Here is a 13,242-nt window from a genome sequence, read left to right as displayed (position 1 = left end):
AACGAGTTTATGTTCCCCATAGACTATAATGGGGTTCGAAACCCATTCGAACACTCGAACAGTGAGCGGCTGTTCGAATCGAATTTCGAACCTCGAACATTTTAGTGTTCGCTCATCTCTAATTATTACCTGTCTGAATGCTTCTCTATCACTGTAGCACCAAATTGCTTTTTCTTGGAGTGACCCAAATCTTTGTCTGAACATCATCTTCCCCTGAGTAAGACAAGCACACTTGACAGTCTCTTCTAAATGTGCTTCTTCTAGTTCACACCCTGAAGCCATTGGTTTCTTGTCAAGCTTCATCTCTTGCCAGGAGACATGTCATTATGATTAAGAGGAATTGTGTCTGCTGGTTCTTATCTCCAACATCATCACTTATATAAAATGTATTAGATCTCATTAAAGTTAGGAAAAGAATCAGTTCATTCTCTTATAGGGCACATGTCAATGTAATATGTACATATATATACCAACCAAAGAGGTACACCATAATATATACTACAACATAGTTTCTTTAAATTATTCACAGTAAAATTTCATAATTTATATCCCCAGTGATGCAAAAGAAAAGTATTCTCAGGGTGAATTTATCAGTAACTGTAAGTCATCAGGGACATAAATATCTGGTGCATTGTGCAGGGACAGCATCTAGTATGGTATATGTGTGCATAGCTTGCTGTTTACTGTGGTGTGGGTGTACTGTGGTGTGGGAGTAATGTCAGTAGCAGTATGTACCAACCAGGGCCAATCCACTGACTGCGACTCCACAATGTGACTCTGACAACTTCATAAATAGCTGACAGCCATGGTCAGACAGATGCAGTAAACCTCCTCTAATTCACCATAAAACGAGTGATAGTCTTTATATGAGAGTAAATATCCAACAGACTATGTATCAAAATAATTACCAGTATACAGTATTAATAATTACATCATATTTTTTTTTTTTTTTTTTTTAAATCATTTTATTTTGGAGTCAGTAACTTTCTTCCGGCTAACACTGACTCTGACTCTACAGCCCTGGTAGCAACTGTGTAAGATTAGTTGCACTGCCTTGCTTGCAGCAGTTACTTCATTTATGTACATTTTAGCGAGTTCATTACATACGGTATAGCAAGTTATATGTACCTACTGGGTTTGATATTAAATAAGCAAATCGAAAATCAAAAAAGGTTAAATACTATTCCACAAGTCTGGGCATATACATACTACACATTAAGCGCTGTTGTAATTTGGAGAATTTAACAAGATTTGTTTCCTTCTCCAATCTTGATCCACTATGTGCTTAACATATTAGAGGGCTCGTACCTCTTAATAAATTCAGCATATCACTTGATCTCCATGAGGTAGAAGCTCATGTCTACACTAGCTAGGATAATGCATTTTCTGTCAATAGGAGGACATGCCCCCTGCCACTGAGCCCTATCCAAAACTCACATTTTTTAGTAAACAATGGGCTACACCCCAAAAATTGTGCTATTTTTATGATTATTTTTGAAGTAAAAATGATAAATTTCCCCCTTGTCTAACTTTTTTTCCACTATACCCTTTATGCACCCTTTATAAGCATATCCTCCTCTCAGCCTCCAGGTTATAATAATGGACTAAGATAAGATAAGAGCTCTTACTGCAGCTACATGTACCAATATAATGGAGATATTACTTTAACATGCATCTTCCAACATTCACAGCATCTGATTTCCTGAGTAAATATAGTGTACATTTTTTTCATGACTCCATATTACTTTGTAATATATCCACTTATGAGAATCCTCCTGTCTACATTATAGCTGTTTATTGTAATGGTGTGTCTTACAGGGCATCATCCGTGTCTCCCTATACATCATGGCTTTCTAAAATAACCGATAGCGACATTTTGCTGGCAACACTTGGAAACAGAGGAGTTGTTACTGTGGATATGGGAGGCAGCGTGAGGCTGTGGGAGACTGGACTGGAAAGTATTCAACGCTCCTTGCTAGAATGGAGAAATATGATTGGACAAGAAGATGGACGACCAGTGCAGGTAAAACTTTGTTTTTTTCGTCTTTGTTCTTGAATTGGTAGCATCTACATTCTGCAAAATATCTTTTCCATAAATAATTGTCCTTGAACAGCATTTTTTACCTAAATAAAGATTTCAAATTCAGTTCTGATTCATTTATTGGTATATATTTATACAGGTCACTGCTTTTTTTTGTAATATAAACGTTGTGTATGTGGATATTTCCGAGAATTTGCCCACAAAGACAGTGTATTCCCTATCCTCAGGATAGTGAATAAGTATTGGATCAGTGGGAGTTCCAACATTCCTTCCAACTGTCCCGGATTAAGCAGGACAGTCCCGGATTCCAGGAGGTACGTCACTGTATCAACTCCTCTGCGTCTGGAGGATGCAGATGAGTTAAATACAATGGTGAAGCAGGAGCCGTCCAAAAACAGCTCCTGTCTCACTATTCTGTGTGAAGCACTTCCCTGTGTGCTCCTGCCCCGGAAGCTGTAGGCGCTATCTGATGACTGCAATCACATCGTGCCTTCAGATCACTGAACAGTCCGGGACAAGAGACTTCTACAGAGCAGCAAGGGACTGAGGAGAGTATCAGTGTTTTATTATGTTAAACTGGAGGCAGATAAAGGGGGGACATTAAACTGTAGGCAGATGAAGGGGGACATTAAACTGTAGGCAGATAAAGGGGGGACATTAAACTGGGGGTAGATAAAGGGGAGACATTAAACTGTAGGCAGATGAAGGGGGACATTAAACTGGGGCAGATGAAGAGGGGACAATAAACTGGAGGCAGATGAATTTGGACATTAAACTAGTGGTAGATGAGGGGGGGCAGTGGCCAGAATGTCATAGGAGACATAGACAGAATAGTCTCTACCTGTGATCCCTGTTTAAAAGCACCACTGTGCTTTAGATACAATTGGGCAAGTTCCTCGGTTGAGGTGCTCTATGTTACATGGCTAGTTAGGTCCCCTGAAGAGGGGTGTATACACACCCTGAAACGCCGTGTAGGGACTGTGAGGGAGATATTTAGGTTCAGTTTGGGACTATCCTTGTTAGGGCAGGAGCTAATGGGGTTTGAGGGACAGTCACCTAGGGTCATCTAGGGTCTGTCATATGACTGGTATTATCTATTACAGCACTTCACCTCCCGTCACTGCGGTAAGATCGAACCATTTTTTCTTTTTTCTTTTTGGCTCAACACAATGTATGTTATATGATCCACTACTGATAACGCAGTGATAACTGTAATTGTTTTGCATGTTGTTCCCAACTGAACCATAGGGATCTTGTGTAGGTTATTTGCCTACTAGCAGTTTTGTCAATAATTTATGTATGCTGACAGCATTTTTAAGGGGTTATAAATAAATGTTAAGTTTTAATGTTTTTGCATCAGTGCTAGTTTGAGTATTTTTTGATCTCCTTTACTATTCACTGTTTACTAAGCACCCCATAGAAGTTCTGGATGTAGAAGTGTTGTGTAATGAAGCAGAAGTGTCTTGTAGTCACAACCATTAAGATCTGATGTATTCACGCAGTGCCAGGAGCAACTCCAACAATAAATGGTGCTCTGATCATGAGTCATTGTGGCATACCCATCCAGGTTTACATTGTGACTAGTTTAATACGTGTACATATTATTATATTATACACGTTCTTTGTAAATACTTGAGATAAAATATCCTCAGTGGTTAAGTATACCCCTGACAGTGAGGTCCATTATGTCTCACTTTGATATGCTATGACTGGTTATCCTTATTATCTCATAGAACTGTATACAGAGCCATATTTCATGTCTAAAATGTCTACTTCAACTTCAGTGATCAGAAAAATGTTTTAAGGGAACCTGTCACACGGAAAATGCAGACATGTAAGACGGCAGCCTTCTCAGCATATAGAGCAGAGCTTTCAATGGATAAATTACAAGTTCTACTCAATCTCTCCCAACAAAACCAAATATCTGTCTGTATTACTGAACCTATTTTCTGACCTTTATTACATGCTATATACAGTAAAGGGATACATCTATGCACTTGTCGTTATTCTATGAGAGTGTGTATATATTGGGTCAGCTATTATTTATTTTGATTATTTTTTTGCATTCCTACAACTTGTGATCTGATTGATCTCCTCAGGGGCCCTTCCGGCTACTGTTTTTCTTGGGGGGTTGTGGTATTTGTCCACCTAATTGTAGTGGACCTTCCCCTGTGTGTCTCCATGTGTTTTTTCATGTTATTAATTATAGTTGATTAATAAAATATTTTTGTATTTTATTGGATTGGTTCTATTCTTTTGGAGTTATGTTATGTTTTGGTTGTTTGGAACCATTTGATATTCTTTTTTTATTTTTGGGGTTACATTAGTTGGTTCTATCTACTCAATCTCTCCCAACAAAACCAAATATCTGTCTGCTCAGCTCCTGCTCTAAAATGTACTGCTTCCAGATTGCTCTTTACTTTCTATGTGACAGGTTCCCTTTGATACTATACTCTTCTTAGGGTTCTTCTACACTACCGTTAGTGACCGTCAGCAGTGTCTGTAGCTGTATTCCATTTCAAGATTTTAGCAACGGACACTAGCTGAACCGTCACAAATCCGTTAATATTTCCATTGATTTCAATGGGATCTTATCCTGTCTGTTAGTGACCATTAGTGTCCATTATACATCCAATCTTTCACATGTCCTTTTTTTCGCAGGCAAAAAAATCCTACATGCAGGATTTTTGTGTCTGTTAAAAAATGGATTCATGACCGACGTCAGGCATCTGTTATTTTTTAACATTGAAGTCTATGAGTAACAATCTTATCATGGACAATAACTAATAGCCATCAGTTACTGTCCATTATTTTGTGTTTGTTTGTTTTTTTCAGCACGTGCTCAGAAAGCAGATACAAAACAAACAAAAAAAACTGACAGTATTAAAACAGAAACTAACTGTGTCCCGTTTTTTAATTGTTCCTTTTAAAACTCAGACGCATAAACATTCTGTTAGTGTCTGGATTTAGTTTTTTTCTTAGTGGACACCTTCATAACAGAATCCAAAGGTAATGTGAACCCTGCCTTATAGTATTACAGTATGTATCACAGGCGATCAGTGATGTTATTATTAATAACAATAGCACCATCTAGTGGCCAATATGTGACGAGTGACTGGTATATGGAAGAAAATATTTTAATTCGTTTCATTTTTTGTAACTTTCTCATGATGGATGATGTTATGAAGTGGGACTCATACAAAGTGATATTCTTTATGGATTTACAAAGGTTTGGTTGCTGTATTATTTAAGACTTTTAGAAATGTTGTCATACATTGCTAATGTGATAGCTGCAGGTAAATGCCTTGTTCAGTAGTACTAATGCTATAAATCTGTAATAAATAGTATAATCTAGAATTCTAAATACAAGGGCTTTTTCACACCTTCAGTGATTATTTCTCTGCATTTGTTCCACTGTAGTGCGCCTTATACCTGGTGCTTTTACCTCCTTGAATGAAAGGAGTTGTCCCCCCTTCGGCCACATTTCAGTAATACCATACTCTACTAGGTAATGACATAAGAAGCTAACTGTTCATATCAGGGCTTAATATAAACCTTGTTGGCAGTATCTGCCCGGGGTCGCAGGTACCATTGGAAACAAGCTGTATATCCATTGATACTCCAAGTTGACAGCCATGTCCTGTCCTGCGCATGTACTGAAAGCATTCACTGCAGGTCCAGTTAGAGACTATCTATAGCTTTTCCCCCGTTTGGTGGCCATGTCTTGTACTGTTCCCATACTGGCGCCTCCAGCGCAGGTGCAGCTTAGTACACAAGTCTCCATCTAGGATAATTTTTGGAAGCCTGGTTTGTTTAATGTGGGATATATGGCACCTAGCAGGGACTTCTCACCGAGTTCTAAGGTAAGCTCTAAACTGAATAATCCTGAGTTAATAAAGGGGAGTCTCTCATTTGGCACCCATATCAATTACAACAGTCACAAAGAGGATTTCCACCAGTGGAGGATCCAGCAGGTCAGTGGATTCCAAAGACAACCCCATAATTTTAATGTAATGCTTAATTTCTCCTGTGTTGGTGCTGTAGGGAACGTGAACATTCGGCTCCTCAACAACTTATTAGTAGGGTAATATACCACATATACCACAGTATACAGCCTGTAATCATTTTCAAAGGACCCTTCTTAGAAAAGGAATTGTCTAATGCCTTTCAAGTGTTAGGCTGCCGTGTTAATGTATTAAAAGTATTTTCCAATGACAGACAATGATGTCTGACCACTAAAGCTAGCCAGATGTATTAGTTAGTCTTATATTTAGAGGGGAGAATGACTGTTTGTTAAAGCCTGCTGTGGGGATTGAAGGATGTGCATTGTTGTATCCAAGTGTGCATGTTTATGTCAGAGTCAGAAGTAGTGGTTAGCCAGACATGCTGTCCTGTGTTTGGGCAATTTTACATGTATCATCAGTGTCTAATAGGTGAGGATACAACCACTGCAACCCCCATTGTACCTAAAAATGAGAGCACAGCCTTATATACAGTGCTACTACTAACCTAGTGATGTGTTTTGGTATTTCAGCCAGTTCAGGTGGATCAGGCTGTGTTGTTGTTCCTGCAAGGTTTCAAGAAAGGCACTGTATAGGGAAAAAATCTGTTTCACTGTACAAGAAGACTGCTAGAAATCATTGAGTAGATCGTAGCTATAAGTATGGGCTCTGTATAATGAATATTCTGGTTAACACATGAATAAGCAGAATACTTTGTGTTATCTGTACCAGACAATTCACATAGATAATACATAGTTAAGAGGTATGGTGAATGATGGCATTCTAAATGAAAACAGATCAGAATTCAAGAAGTGGTTCGGTCAGCGCATAGTTAATTCTGTATTGTCTCTTCATATTGTAAGAGAGTCTCCATGGTTTTGTAAATGTGTATAGTGTCATTCAAGTGAATAAAGGCCTGTGCAGGGTCACAGACCAATAAATAGCACAGCAAAAGTGCACAGTGCATCTTCACATGAATGATTAACCAGCCTGGTATTGTACGAGGTATGCAGCGGGGCACCTTCATCCTACACAGTACACCTACATAGTGCTGCTGCTGTACCGAATACCCCTAAATAAGGGCTCTCAGCCCTCCAGAATTATGATAGATACCAGCACAACTGTGTCCTATAAATGTAGATGTTACATCATGTCTTGTAGTAAACCACTCGTCTTTTTAGGTCTGGTTCACATCTGCATTCGGTATTCCTTTCAGTAGAGTCTTCTTAGGGACCCCTCAAACGGAATACTGAATGCATTAAAAAGTGGTTAGCAAAGAAACCACATGGACCCCATAGACTATAAGAGGGTCCGTGTGTTTTCTGTGCAGTGTCTGCATGAATCATGCGGAAAGAAAAGCGCAGCTTGCAGTACTATTCTCTCCACATAATTTGTGTGGACACCGAACACATGTGTGAACCAGGCCTTACTATGCTATTGCGTCTTGCTCATACAAACATACAGATTTACAGCTGAAATGATTATGGACCTACATGGATTGTTTTATTTGTATTCATGGCTATATATTTGTCCAGATTCTTGCAGAAGAGACTTCATTTAAAGCTAATATATATTTGTTGTTGAAAGAAACACATCAATATACTGTAGCTGCAGGATAACCTGTTCCTTAAAATGAACCTATCTGCCGGCAGCAGGTTATAGAGTAGATTGATATATAATGTAGTACATAACATTTATTCGTTTAATACTCTGCTCATTCTGAGGTTAGGAGTCCGGTGGACGGTCCTAATCAGTGATTGACAAGTATCTCTGTATGTACACACTGATAAGACTGCCCACTGGACTTCTAAACCAAGAATAAGCAGACATATAAATAGGTCAATGACAAGTTATACTGAATGTTTTCCCATAAAACTGTATACAGTATCAACCTGCTCAGATCCTCCTGCTCTATAACACGCTGCCTGTACATTAAACTGCATTTTCGGTATAGCAGGTAAACTTTAAGAACAATATCTTGACAGCATGATTTTTTTTTTCAGCCAACAGTAGTTGTAGTAGATGTAGTTTGCCATTGAGACTGCTGTTGTAACATTCATGCCACCTGGTGGCAGTATTGAGCTATGTTTGAAGTTACATAAGAGCTGCCGACTAAAGTCATCCATAGACCACTAGTTCATTCAGTAAGAGAGTTTTCCAAGACTTAAATATTGATGAGTTATACCTAGGATAGATTATTAATATCAGACTGGTTGGTATCAGACTACAATGATCTGCTTCACAGGCCAGTGACGCCACCTTCATCAGTCTTAAGGCCTGTTTGCAGCTCAGCCACATTCATTTGTATGGGTCTCAGCTGCAATACCTGGCACAGCCAGTGTATATTGAAAAGCACTGCACTTGTTAAGCAGTGAACAAACCACAATGCTTGTCCTAACACTGCCTTCTTATAAACAACTGATCAATGTGTGTACTGAAGGTTTGGACCCCCATCAATTTGATACTGATGGCCTGTCTTAAAGAGGACCTTTCATGTCTTCAGGCACATGTGGTTTTATATACCGATAGAAAGCCAACAGTGTGCTGAATTCAACACACTGTCGGCTTTCCTGTTATGTGCCCCAGGGCAACAGATATCAGTGCCGTTACCGATATCTGTTCACTGTCAGAAGGACGTTCCTAACAGTCTACCTGGGCTGTGAGGAACGCCCCTCCTGACAGTAATGTCCATAGCTCTGTGCTGACAGAGGGGGCGTTTCTTACCGGCCAGCCATGACGGTGAGCTGTGAGGAACCCATCCCCCCCACTGTACTCCTCTATAGACTAGTACTGGGGGGGTGTTCTTCACAGCTTAGCGCCTTAGCTGAACGGTAAGGAACGTCCCCTCTGACAGTACAGAACTACAGGCCATACTGTCAGGAGGGGCCTTCCTCACAGCCCAGCTAGAATGTCAGAAACGCCCTTCTGACAGTGAAGAGCTAACGGTAACAGCATTGATATCTCTTGCCCTGGGGCACATAACAGGAAAGCTGACGGTGCACTGAATTTAGCGCACTGTCTGCTAAGCCTGATGAAATGCTTACTGCATGAAACGATCGTCGCTTGATCCGTTTGTTATACCATCTACTCTATCCCTATGCACTAGATGTTTTTAAAAAGATGAAATAAAGCCTTCTGCTTTTAAAGAACCCGTTGTTTGGTGAGTGCCCTGCGCTTTTTTTCTATTTTTTGCTACTTTTTGTATGGACTTCTTATGCAGAGAGCACCATTTGGCAAACTTGTTAGCTTTTATATTTGACAACGTGGTTACCCGTACTTTATGCTCCACCTCATTGCATCTGTTTTTCTCAGGAACAAAGAACTTTGTGTGTTCGGTAGTGCCACTTTTTTTCTACATTTCTACTACTTTTCTTTTTTCTTTTTCTTTTTTTTTTTTTTTTTACATTCACTTGTATCTAACTAGTGATCAAAATACAATGTAAAACGCATCAGAATCACTAACTTTCTGATGAACTATGTACAATAATATAATGTAAAAGTTATATTTTAATAATATTGGTATATCTCTATTTGTGTCATGAATCTGACATTAATGGGACAGATGTGAATGGTTTTGAATTGTTATACGTTTCTAGAAGAATCTCTTGATTGATGCCGGTGTGACTTTTCTATGGCTCCTAGTACACAAGTGTTAGCAGCAGATTTACCTCTATTTGTCAGGCTTCATCTGGATTTACCATTGCTACAGTGGCAAGTTTGGGTGCAGCCCAGCAAACATGGACAGTACCTATGGCACTAACATGCTGGTGTAATAGAACCTTTATCCTCTGTGATCAACTATAATCACTAGGGAAAACCACAATTAACCATATATGCCCGATATCCAAGGCTGTTTCTGCAGCTCTTCATTTTGGCTTCTAAAAGGGGCCCTTACTATGCATGCTGTCCTTTTTTTTATAGGAAGGAGTATTTCTCAGACTTAAGAACATCCCTGTCAATCACATGCACATGTTATAGTTTCCACCAGAAATGGACACCATACACCTAAACAGTATAATGCCCCTTAGTTGTACCAACACAGTATAATGTCACTTAGTGACACCCACATAGAATTATGCCACTAATGCTTCTTTGGTGTTCCGCACATGGTATAATGCCCCATACACATTATTATACCCCTTTAGTGCCCTCCACGGAGTATAATGCCCCCATACATTATCATAACCTCTTAGTGCCCCCCACAAATTATGCCACCTTAATGGTCCCACATAGTAAAATGCCTCTTAGTATAATGCTCGCCACTGGCCCCACTCCATATAATGCTCAATTTGGAGATTAAAAGGTCATCCGTAATCCAAACAAAATCCCAAATTTTAGATATATCTTTTATATTGTTCCTGTAATTTATTCTACTTATAAGGTTATAATCCATTTAGTGCACCCACACAAGCCATGTAAACAATATAATCTCTTCCTGATCTTTGTTATCTCCACAGTGGCGACCTAGCAATGACTGCATTATTAACATTATTCTTTGCTTTTCTACGCTCTGGTTAGCAGATATTCTTAATACTTCCCCTGTTACACTTTGAAGAATGTTTTGCAGAATTTAGAAACAACATCAAAGAATAGTATATCGTTATTCTCCCATACAAGAAAAATCACATAGTACATTGAAATAAGCGCCGCTACATCCTCTCTAACATAGAAACATGTTTCACATGGCTCAGGTAGTGTAAAAGAACTCTGTATTTACATTCTGTGGGATCCTTAATATAATAATATGCTAGGTTAAGTTAAAATTGGCTTTTTTTCTGGGTAATATATGCAATTACACTCATCAAAGCATGTCATAAGCCAATAGACCATTTCAATTAGAGGATCTGTCAGATGCCCATAAAGGGATAAAGCAGTGACTGTTTTACACTACCTGGAACAGTGCCGTAACTCTGTCTACTACTGTGATTGTACAGAGCTCCAAAAGTATTTGTATATTTCAATTGCTCCCAAACTGTATGTGAATATGTGACATTAATATAGAGGACCACGTCAGTTAAGGGGTGGCTCTTCTTCTCTCCTTCTTACTAGTATCTGATATATATATATATATATATATATATATATATATATATATATATATATATATATATATATATATATGGGTTTTTTTTTTTCATTTTCTTTGCTTGTTTTTTTTTGTAAGTTTCTCCAGCCTGTTACGGTTTCAGTGACAATTTGGTAAGTGGACTTAGCCTGCGATGTACATCTAAGGCCAGAGGTGTACTCCTAAGACTAAACTGCACACTGTTATCTCTTGATTTACATACAGAGATAACAGAGGCATCATTCTAGTCCTTATCAGGGCTCAGCAGCACTTCACAGAAGGTTCCATTAGCCATCAAGCACAGTGAAGAGAAGAGCGTAAGGGGGAGTTCACATGAAGTAAAGTGCCACGTGATGTGGCACGTATACACCGTGTGAGATTTTGCGGGCCGTATGTACTCCCATTGAAATCAAAAGCAAAATCACGGCCACAAAATCACGCGGCGTTTACGATCCACGCTCCCATTGAAATCAATGGGAGCGTATACGGCCCGCAAAATCTCACACGGCGTATACGTGCCACATCACGCGGCACTTTACTCCGTGTGAACTCCCCCTATAGGTGGCCAGGAACATAGACTGACACAAGCAGCCCAGCCAGTGCTACTAGATAGCAGAGGTGGTCTGAAACCTAGGCAACAAGATGTGAACACTTAGGAGACATAATCAGCAGTATCTGGCAAGTAGAGCTAAATAGATAAAGCAATATATCAGATTGAGTTAGCTATAGCTACAAGGTTAAATATGATCCTGGAGATGGGAATACTCGTTGAAAGGGATTCTATCATTAAAATTCTATCGGCAATACAGGTTGAGCATCTTATGTGTATGGAGGCCTCTTGATCAATGATATGGGTGTTAGAATCAGGCCTGTTGAGTATTATCATTTCCAATCCTTTGTTCCCCTGGGAGATAACCCTTTTTTGATGGAGAACACATGCACACTCGACCAAGTCTACATGTGTATGTAGAAGTCAGGAGGAATAGCTGCTGTTTAGCTTACAGCTAAAATGGTATGAGCACCTTTAGGCTTTGGTATATTTACTACTAGTTTGGCTCCTATCAAGGGAATGCAGAAAAACAGTTAAAAAAGTTGTTTCCCAATTTCAGGATTCCGCCAAGTTTTGGCACTACATGTTTGTCTTGCATGCTGAGCTGTATTCCGCCACCTTGAATAAAGTTCAGATAGTTGACTTGTAGTATCAGCCTGATAACATGATGTTACAATCAAAGCAGTTCTATGTCTTTCTCCTGAGGAAAGCCGCCTTATGGTGACTGAGTCTTGGCAGGCACCAGATGTAATTTGAGAGATGAGGGATGAGAGGCAGATGGCCAAGAAATGTCCAAGTGGTTTGAATTGTGGCTAAGATTCATTTTTTCAGAATGAAAACACAGGAAAAGTATTGGTTGACTAACATGATTATGTATCATACAGTATGAAGACAGATTCACAGCTGGGACAGCATCTGTTTTATTCCATTGTCCCCGGTAACATTAAATGTTATATAAGCAATGCTGTTACACTGCGGTAAATAAGGTGCACACAGTCTTACAAGGATCTAGTGGTGCTTACTTCATATTGCTGTACAACTAGCTGCTTTCTGGCCATATCGAAAAAGCATTATGAACAGCTATGTTACTGTAATCCTTACCATGGGTGCCACAGTGCAAATTCCGGATTATATTTAAGAAGGTTTTTATCGAAACATGTTTTTTCTGTTTTTGTTGATTTTTTTTTTTCTAGAAATAAAAACGAATCTTAAAACGTTCCCATTTTCATGCTGGCTGTTACAGTGTATTTCCTGCAGCTTACCTTTTAGCTTTGCTGTGTAGACTGGGACAGAATAAGTAGAGGGTCTGGGGTTTGGTGACCGGTGAGAACTCTGTTGCTGCTGAACGCATAAGTAAGCAAAGTCAGTAACAATATACACACAGTTATGACTGTACATCTTTCTGTTCACTACCTGATCTTTGGTAAGGGGGCTGTACTCCATTAGCTCCTGAAGACTGTATAGTCTATAATATTTCTCTGTCAGTTAATTCCCATTAATTTCAGATGCCATAAAGTGCACACTTCTTTCTTCTGTTACTACAGAGACTATACAAGAAAGACAGCTATGTCTACGATATATACCG

At 39.2% G+C, this 13,242-nt stretch overlaps 1 protein-coding gene across 1 annotated transcript in view; it reads left to right on the top strand.

Annotated features, from left to right (window-relative positions):
* The window catches only part of VWA8 (von Willebrand factor A domain containing 8), a 200,197-nt gene that overhangs the window by 141,723 nt on the left and 45,232 nt on the right, over positions 1 to 13,242 (top strand). Inside the window, exon 38 of the mRNA XM_075265448.1 lies at positions 1,819 to 2,023. Coding sequence (XP_075121549.1) covers positions 1,819 to 2,023 — 205 coding nt within the window. The remainder of the gene's footprint in view (positions 1 to 1,818; positions 2,024 to 13,242) is intronic.

The sequence above is a fragment of the Leptodactylus fuscus genome, chromosome 2 (genome assembly GCF_031893055.1).
Source record: "Leptodactylus fuscus isolate aLepFus1 chromosome 2, aLepFus1.hap2, whole genome shotgun sequence".
In the NCBI taxonomy this organism is placed as follows: Eukaryota; Metazoa; Chordata; class Amphibia; order Anura; family Leptodactylidae; genus Leptodactylus; species Leptodactylus fuscus.
Note: the sequence above shows the minus strand (reverse complement) of the source record. Positions and strands in the feature narration are given on the sequence as shown.